This window comes from Thyridium curvatum (assembly GCF_004353045.1).
Source record: "Thyridium curvatum strain D216 chromosome Unknown NODE_40_length_362384_cov_81.811220, whole genome shotgun sequence".
Classification (NCBI taxonomy): domain Eukaryota; kingdom Fungi; phylum Ascomycota; class Sordariomycetes; order Thyridiales; family Thyridiaceae; genus Thyridium; species Thyridium curvatum.
In genome coordinates, this window is record NW_022156795.1 from 353,234 (window position 1) to 361,823 (window position 8,590).

Sequence of the window (8,590 nt, forward strand, 5' to 3'; positions counted from 1 at the left end):
GGTGACGTCGCATGGGCCATCGAGAATCCAGAGGACGCTCAGACTGTGGGCAACGTTCTCCATGGCGGAGTGTTCGTTGAGAGGAAGGGCCGAATTAAGCTGATTAATGGTACTGTCACGTCCAAATTACGTAGGAACATTGGTCTTATACCACAGTTTGATACACCGCATCTTTTACGTTCCGCTTTGATCGAGTTTTACTATTCAATTCGAGGGGCGTGATGATCGACCGAGACACATTATCTTAGGTACTCCTTCGTTCCAGGATCAGCCTCGAGCCATACCTGTTCCTGGCGCAAAGCATTGGGCGAGAAGCGCAAGACATGCTTTCAAACCACCAACCAACCAAATAAATGGGATATGGCTTCCGGTCAGCAAAGGCCCGAGGAGCCAAGCAGTGCGACTATCCACTGTAGGTTTGTCATACTGCTCAGAGCTTAACCAGACTTCTCATCTACGCTGGCGTGCATGACACGGACATTTCGTGCCTCCACGACGTCTCTCCTGGCTCATTCAAGGCGCACTCAGCCAGCGCGGCATCGAGTATTAGAAGCAATCATCACTTGACCAGGCTGTCATGCCTGACTGGCACCGCACGCACGCTGCGACTGCCGTGCATGGATAGTGAGCGGGGAAAGCCACCCTGACATCTTTCATCATCAGGCTGACCGAAATGGGCAACCCGCCGCATGCACACACAAAAGTGCTACACATGTAGATAGCAAGAGGCTCGAGCTTTTCACTACGATACTGTTCGAGAGAGCATCAACAGCGAGCGGTTCGATATATGGACCAATAAGATTGAGGCTTCAGCCAGACCAGGCCTTGTGCCATCCAGTATCGACACTTGATTTGACTCGTACAGGACAGACACTGGAGATAAATTAAAAACCGATGCGTACAGCGGCTGCCTCAAAAAGAGGTCCACTGGAAACCCCGCTGCCAAGTCGTCTACGCTCCATCTTGACTCGCTAGACACGCACGGCACGGTTCCAAACCCCCACCAGCACTCCCCACGCTACACCGTAAACCGATAGCTTGGGACATCTGGCGAGAGGCTTACTCGATGTTGTGACCTGTTCCGGGGCCAATGGGCGGTTTCCAGGTACCCCCAGTTAGCCCAAACGAGGCGCTATGTCATCATCGACAGGGTCGATTCCGCCATTGTCAACCCTCTAGGGCTCTGAACCATGCTCCCCGAGGTCCCTTCATGGCGAGATGTGCCTCGAGAACCACGTTGTTTTACTCGTTCTTCGGCCTGCTTCTGATAAGTAGCCAAGAGCACTAGGCACAGAACCGGCGGAGGGCACACCAGACCGTCCGAAGACTTGAGCTTATTGGCCGTGTCTCGAGCTCTTTGAAGAGCGCAGTTGAGCTAGACCGAGGCGATGGAGTTGGAGGGCCCGCCCTTAACACCACCTAAAACCCGGGATGCGTCTTTTGTTCCAGCATTTCGAGCTCTAGCTCGACGTCGTGACAAGGGCGATCCCAAGGTGGCGCGCCATGAAAAAAATAAAAACGGGTAAATCTCCCGCATATAGGTATTGAACGCCCTGCCAGTGCCTCCTGCTCTCTTTCCTACGACACTATCCTCCCCCGGCACGCAAACCTCCCATAACATCGCTGTTTGCTCCTGGGCTGCCGTCTCCTTTCGTCCACAGAGATACCTAGAGTGAGCGGTCCCAACTCCAGCCCAGAGACAAGGCGAATATCACCCGCGGCCATGGACCCAGCGTACCAGCATGGCGGCGTCAAGAAGACGGCGCAGCCAGAGGACGGCCGGCGCCTCGAGGAGTCGACCGACGAGGAGAGCGGCGACTTCGCGGCCATCGACCCGCACTCGGGCGTCAAGCGCGGCCTCAAGACGCGGCACCTCAGCATGATGGCGCTGGCGGGCATCATCGGCCCGGGCCTGCTCGTCGGCTCCGGCGGCGCCCTCTCGTCGGGCGGCCCCGCGTCCCTGGTCATCGGCTTCGGCGTCATCGGCATCATCGCCTTCAGCGTCATGCAGAGCCTCGGCGAGCTGACGACGTTGTACCCGAGCGGCGGCGCGTTCACCGCCCTGGCGGACAGGATGGTCGACAAGGCCTTTGGCGTCGCTGTGGGCTGGAATTATTTCATCATATGGTGCGTTTCTCTTGGGTCTCCTTACTTTTCCCGTGTCCGATATCTGTTGGGCGGGCGCACTGGGATCTGCGACGTACACCAACAGCCTCGCTAACATGAGGGGGTCCGACCTGAAAAAACAACAGGTTCGCGGTTCTGGCAAATGAATATAATGCTATAACGAGCATCTTCAGTTTTTGGAGCGATAAAGTGCCCATCTGGGGCTATTTCCTGCTGTTCTGGGTGAGTTTTGCTGTGGCCCAGGAAACACGCGCGCAAAAAATGAAGACGGGGGTCCGGATGGGCTGACCTTGTGGAAATAGACTGCTTTTCTCATCTTCCAACTACTCGGAGTAGAGACTTTTGGCGAGGCCGAGTTTTGGCTTGCCCTGCTGAAACTGGGAGGTCTTGTAGCATATTTCTTCTTCTCCATCATGTAAGTGTGCCACCGCATCGCGCACCCAAATTGTGGCGGGAGAGAGACTCGTCCTGACAAATCCATCACGCAGCTACGTGTCCGGAGGCGTCCATGGCGCGCCAGCGATCGGCGGCAAGTACTGGCACGACCCGGGCGCCTTTGTCGACGGCTTCCGCGGCGTCGCCACCGTCTTCGTCTTCTGCTCGACCTTTTACGCAGGCGTCGAGTCGGTCGCCGTTGCGGCCACCGAGACCAAGAACCCGCGAGTGGCCGTGCCCCTCGCCATCCGCCAGGTTTTCTGGCGCATCATCTTTGTCTACATGGGCTCGGCCATCTTCTTCGGCCTGACCTGCCCGGCCAACGCCGACGGCCTCATCAACGGCGGCAGCCGCGCGCTCAAGTCGCCCATGACCATCGCCATCCAGAACGCCGGCTGGGAGGCCGGCGTGCACCTCATCAACGCCTTCATCTTCGTCACGTGCCTCAGCGCCGTCAACTCGAGCGTCTACATCGGCAGCCGCACGCTGCTCTTCATGGCGCAGGACGGCAAGGCCCCGCGCTTCCTCGGCTGGACGGACAAGCGCGGCGTGCCCGTGCCCGCCATCGTCTTCACCAACGCCTGCGGCGCGCTGAGCATGATGAACGTGTCGACGGGCGCCAGCAAGGCGTACGGCTACATCGTCAACCTGTCCGGCGTCAGCACCTTCCTCGTCTGGGGCGCCATCTCCTTCATCCACATCCGCTTCCGCTCGGCCTGGCGCGCGCAGGGCTTCGACCCCAAGGACCTGCCGTTCAGGTCGCTGTGGTACCCGTGGAACGCCTACTTCGGCCTCGCGGCCAACGTCTTCCTCGCGCTGGTCCAGGGCTGGACGACGCTGTCGCCCTTCAACGCGGGCAACTTTGTCGACGCCTACATCCTGCTGCCGCTGTTTGGCATCATCTACGTCGTGTACAAGGTCATCTTCAAGACGCGCTTCTGGCGACTGCAGGAGATCGACCTGCTGTCGGGCCGCAGGAGAGACCTGGAGGAGGTCAAGGAGATGCAGAAGGGCGAGCTGGACGAGGCGTCGATGCCGTGGTGGAAGAGGGTTTGGAGGAGTGCGTAGAGTGGCGATGCTCAGCAAGCGTATGATGTGTGGATGTAGCTCACCAGAGGGTCCTCATCGCGTGAAAGGTTCAATCTTGCTATATGCTCGGGCCCCTTTATTTGCCTTGGATAGCAGAAGCTCTAGAAGAAGAGAATTGAGACGTCCACTGACCCCGTAAATGGGACGAGCGTGAATGCCATTGGAGATTTTGGGGGAAATGGGAGTCTTAAATAAAGACGGAGACACAGACCCGGATACCCCGCTGGATCCCCAGAACCAGTGGGCATTCCCAAACTTTGCCCATGTGGACCGCTGACGGGCAAACCCTTCCTGTTCTGGTCCATTCGAGCATCCCGCCCGGTCCACGATGTGTCAATGCCCAGCAAACATGGTGTTTCTGTGTGTCAACTAGCGTCCACCCAGCGCCCCCGACAGCTACCCTTTCGCCTTGCGATATTGTTGCTGCGGTCGACAGTAACCCTTGTGCTCCCAACCCAAGGATGTCCACTGCAAGAAAGGCTTCCAAAGATGGCGCCGTTGATCACAACTCCCATTTTCGCATCCTTGAACGTAATCACTGGTGGTTTCCCTCCAATTTGAGGCGTGAGACTCAGCCGCCGGAACTTGACTTCGATACCCAAAGTTTACGTTTGCATCCTCCCAATACTCATCAACGGTGGATGCCAGCGGCTCCGGCCAGGGCATCCCATCCGTCGCGCTGGTGAAGCCTTCGGCCTGTGTTGCTTTGACAGGCTTACCGCCCTTATCGTACCATGCATCCATTCCGGAGTCCCACCAACAGCGATAGAGCGGCTCTTCATCATGTTCGTCGTGCCGTCCAACCAGTATGAAATGACATAAGTGGATGTTCCAGCACTCCGGGTCCGGAGTAGCGACATCCACTCCATTTCGAAGCTTGACCTCATCTATGAAGTCTGTTCTGATAGCATGATCAAGATTGTCGTCTGCACTCTGAGGGCTTGGCCTGATGATTAATGTGCCCCCGCGGTCAAGAAAGAAGGTCCGTTGGTTATGTGTTGCGAACCGTTCCTTACTACTCCCCATACCCCTATCCAAGAAGTTCGTGCACTTGATCGTTTGAACTAGACCTTCCCCGTGGATCCCAGTAATAGATCCTTTGGGAGGTCGGAAGGAGCACGCATCGACTACCAAATCTCGAGGGCGGGCATCCGCGGTGATAAAGCTCAAGTTATCATCTTCGCCCCTGTAGAGACGGAACTGCCGCCCTGGGCAGTCCTCTTCCAGCGAGGACTGATTCTCATCTTCCTCCCTGGGGAAATATCTGTCCACAAGCCAGTACAAATGGCCGAGGTCCATGGAATGCATCAACTGCTCATATACGAATGCCTGTTCGTCGTGCGGTTTCAGAGGTTGGACAAACCCCTTCCAGACTTTTCGCATGACATTGCGCCATTGCTTGTTATCCTCTATGAACTTGGGCAATTTCCACATTCCCGATTTCTTCAGTGGATCCCACCCTTGATGTTCTCTTAGTGAGTCTCGCGCGTTCTCATCAACTGTTCGCCAACTTTTTAACTCCGCCAAGAAGTCTGGAGGGTATTCCGACCAGTGCGGCAAGACTGCGCTGATGTCTTTGACAGTCCGGTAGCCCAGCGGTGCGAACACAAGGACTTTGTCCGCAGTACATAAGGGCTCATGAGGCGTCGATGGCTTCTGCTTGAAGAAAGGCGAATAGTCGGGAATTTGAACTCCCCAGTCCGGAACCCAAGAAGGCAGTCTCTCGCGCATTCTAGAATTTGTGATTGATTGGGTGAGGACATCAAGGGCTTTGTGGGGGGATGCCACGCTCTCCAGCACGTATTTGGCTGCAGAGAGAAAGACATCTTCGAGGCTCCGGGAGTAGTCGATTCAGATTCGTCTCATTACGCGATCCCGGTCCGAATGGAGCGACATGAATCCAAAAACCATATCTCTCGGATCCGTGGCCTGGCTCCCACGCCTAGAATGGAGGATCTCCCAAAGAGGTCGATTACCCTCCCAGAGGTCTCTGAGACCCCAGCCCCTCATCCCAAGCTTTCCCTGCCCGCTGGAATGAAAACTGCAGCGGACATCATCCATGTCCTTGACAAACGAGTCCCCAAATGAGTCGCCGATCACTGGGAGCAACAAATTGCACAAGTCAGACCACCAAACTCGCTGTTGACCGCACTGCACCCAAGGCTGCCTCGAAAGGACCAATTCTTGGTATATCCAGACTCTGTGAAACCAAGGACGACGGAGCAGGTCCATCTGAGCCGCCTGCCTCAAAACCTTTGACAATTCATGTTTCGCATCGAACGCGTCTGTCGCCTTTGATGATTCTACAAAGGAAACAGGTGAGTCGGGACCTCCAACTTTCTCGTCTTGCTCGTCTTGCTCATCTTGCTGGAAGTTGAAACCGATGTAGTCTTCGGCTACTTCGTCATGAAGACGGCTCACGGTTCCCACTGCCTGCTCATCCAGCGTGTGTCTACGCTGCGCAGCTGTCAAGATGATAGCAGTTGCTTCAGTTTCCTCCCCCAAATAAATTACAGTATTTCGTGCGGTCCAGTAGATCTGTCCCATCATGGAGACCTGTACATTGCGCTCTGGAATGTCGTCCTGATTAATGCAGAGCGCGTCTGCCCAAATGAGGTGAACTCTCGCTCGATCACGCAGGGCCCGGAGGCTCGCGTCTAGGCTGGCAGTAATTTGGACTTCATCCTGGCCTAGATGGATCGAATGAGTCTTGTCCGGCAAACCCCAAACATAAGATAAGGCCGTATATCCTCCAATCAAATCATCAAGGCACTCATCAAGAGTGGTGTGAACCAGTGCCCCGGAGAGAGGTTCTTGTTGTTCAGGAGATGGCTGCAGCGCTAAGAGTCTGATTGCGCCGACTCCCTGTAGTGACTTGTAGCGGAAACAATCCGAGGTTCCCTGGGGCATCGTTATGGGCGTCAAGGAGATGATATTACAAGTTTGATTAGGCAATACAGGTTAGAAAATCATCAGTATGAATTGTTTGTCGGATATTCATCAACATCACCATCACTAGTCTGAAGGATGAGCATTGAGCAGGTTCTAGGCAGCAAGGTATCAGGCAGTTTAATGGATGCCTAAAAGTGCACATCTATGCACGTCGCTTATCCCTTTAAACGCTGTAGGAACACTCCCTCCAGTATTTTTCATCCACTGATCGATCCGGATTTCTTATTGAAGAGGGCAATAGTTGCACATGATGTGTTCCTACGGCGTCTAAAGGGATAAAGGTTCGAGTGTACGAACAAAGGTAGGTATTTGCCGAGGGCTCCTTAAAGACGAGCCTTTTCTTGGTTCAACTTTGCCACCGCCTTGGGATACATTTCGTATGCGTGCTTCTCTGCATCAAAGTTGAGGAGCCATGCTTCCCGAACTAAGTGTATCGACTCTGGGTTCTTCCATATCTCATCCCAGTTCGCGTGGTGCCAACGCTCACGGGTGGATACACCCGTTGCCTGAGCTTTGTGGACTCGATCATACCTGATCTTCTCGTAGGCCCTCAGCGCCTCGGAGATCTTCCCTTTCCCGCTCAGTTCGAGACAAGTGGCCAGGGTCACACCATCCTCGATGGATTGGCTGGCACCCTGGATAGAGGTTGGAAGGAACGGGTGTGCGGAGTCGCCGATCAGCGCGATCTTGGCTTTGGGAGAGATGAAGGTGGGAAGAGGGCTTCGGTATACCAGCTTGTGATCAATCAGTCTTCCCTCAGGTGTGGCCTTGACGAGTTCGAGAACGACAGGATCCCAGCCTTCAAGATACCGCAGCGCCTCCTCCACTTTGCCAGGGAATTGCCAGCTTTCTTCAATGTTCCCATCATCGATATGGGTAAACACCCAGTTGAACTCCTTTCCGCCCTTCAAGGACGATGCCAGAAAGTGGATGTCGCGCCCGATCCAACCGCTGTGGGTGTCGCCGTTCTCGACCAAGTGTTTCGTAATAGGGTTCTTTGCCAGCTTGTCGGCAGGGAACCATGCCCGATAGACGGCATAGCCAGATGACTTGGGCTTGTCGTCGAAACCCAGAACGATCTTGCGGCCACGCGACCGTACGCCCTCGGAAGCAATCACCACGTCGGCAGTGACCTTCTTCCCATTCACCATGACCCCAGCCCCGTTCTCATCCTCGAAATAGTCTGTCACTCTCTGGTTCAGGTGTATGTCGATGGTCCCACGTTCCTTGATATGGTCCCAAATGACCTGGTGTATCGCGCCGCGGTGCGCGTTGATGCGCTTGCCCCAGGCCTTTTCCTTCTCGAACGACTGCGTCGTGACGAATTTGCCCTTCCAGTCGTAGAAGGAGATGGAATCGGTCCTCCGCATGACCTTCTCGAGCGCAGGAACAACTCCCGGCCAACGCTCAAAGCAGCGGCTGCCGTTAGGGTCGAAGGAGATGATATCGCCGATGCGCTGCAGCTCCTCGACGTCTGCCGCTTTCTCGTAGAGCACGACGGAGTGGCCCTTGCGGTCGCACTCAATAGCGGCAGCAAGCCCACCGAAGCCAGCGCCGACAACGATGACCTTGATGCCCGAAGGCGGGAGCCTGGGAATCTTGTCTGGCATGATGGAGGGCCGGAAGTGGGATAAGAAAATACGACGTGACAAGTTATACGTCCGATTGTAACACCAATGTTATTTCCCGTACATCACAGGTGTTATGTGATGGACGTCAAATGATGGATTCTTCAATGTCGGTGAGAAAAAGACTGTATCTCACTCCGTTCCGTAATAGTCCTGAATAAATCCGGGGTTCGGAGCCAGATCCTTCAACCCCGCACGGGAACAATTACCGATGTCTGGTGTCGACAAGTGCTGGCTATTGAGCCTGAGTGTCAATATCTCCAACTGCCGTAGGCCCGTTGGGGTACACTCCACAGATCGGGGGTTTGATTTGCCTCCCGCTACGCAGCGAGCCATCGCCGAGACAGAACCATCCACCA

At 55.2% G+C, this 8,590-nt stretch overlaps 4 protein-coding genes across 4 annotated transcripts; 1 reads left to right on the forward strand and 3 right to left on the reverse strand.

Moving 5' to 3' along the window:
• Positions 1-1,723: 1,723 nt before the first annotated feature.
• E0L32_006910 (uncharacterized protein) lies at positions 1,724-3,630 on the forward strand (the record flags this gene model as incomplete). Its single annotated transcript, XM_031141595.1, has 4 exons — positions 1,724-2,127; positions 2,301-2,349; positions 2,430-2,542; positions 2,616-3,630. 4 exons carry the CDS (start codon positions 1,724-1,726, stop codon positions 3,628-3,630), a joined length of 1,581 nt encoding a protein of 526 aa, XP_030994209.1.
• Positions 3,631-4,047: 417 nt separating this feature from the next.
• On the reverse strand, positions 4,048-5,382 carry E0L32_006911 (uncharacterized protein; the record flags this gene model as incomplete). The annotated part of the gene is made up of 1 exon (XM_031141596.1): positions 4,048-5,382. One exon carries the CDS (start codon positions 5,380-5,382, stop codon positions 4,048-4,050), a length of 1,335 nt encoding a protein of 444 aa, XP_030994210.1.
• A 120-nt stretch (positions 5,383-5,502) lies between these two features.
• E0L32_006912 (uncharacterized protein) lies at positions 5,503-6,561 on the reverse strand (the record flags this gene model as incomplete). Its single annotated transcript, XM_031141597.1, has 1 exon — positions 5,503-6,561. One exon carries the CDS (start codon positions 6,559-6,561, stop codon positions 5,503-5,505), a length of 1,059 nt encoding a protein of 352 aa, XP_030994211.1.
• Positions 6,562-6,926: 365 nt separating this feature from the next.
• E0L32_006913 (uncharacterized protein) lies at positions 6,927-8,213 on the reverse strand (the record flags this gene model as incomplete). The annotated part of the gene is made up of 1 exon (XM_031141598.1): positions 6,927-8,213. One exon carries the CDS (start codon positions 8,211-8,213, stop codon positions 6,927-6,929), a length of 1,287 nt encoding a protein of 428 aa, XP_030994212.1.
• Positions 8,214-8,590: the final 377 nt, after the last annotated feature.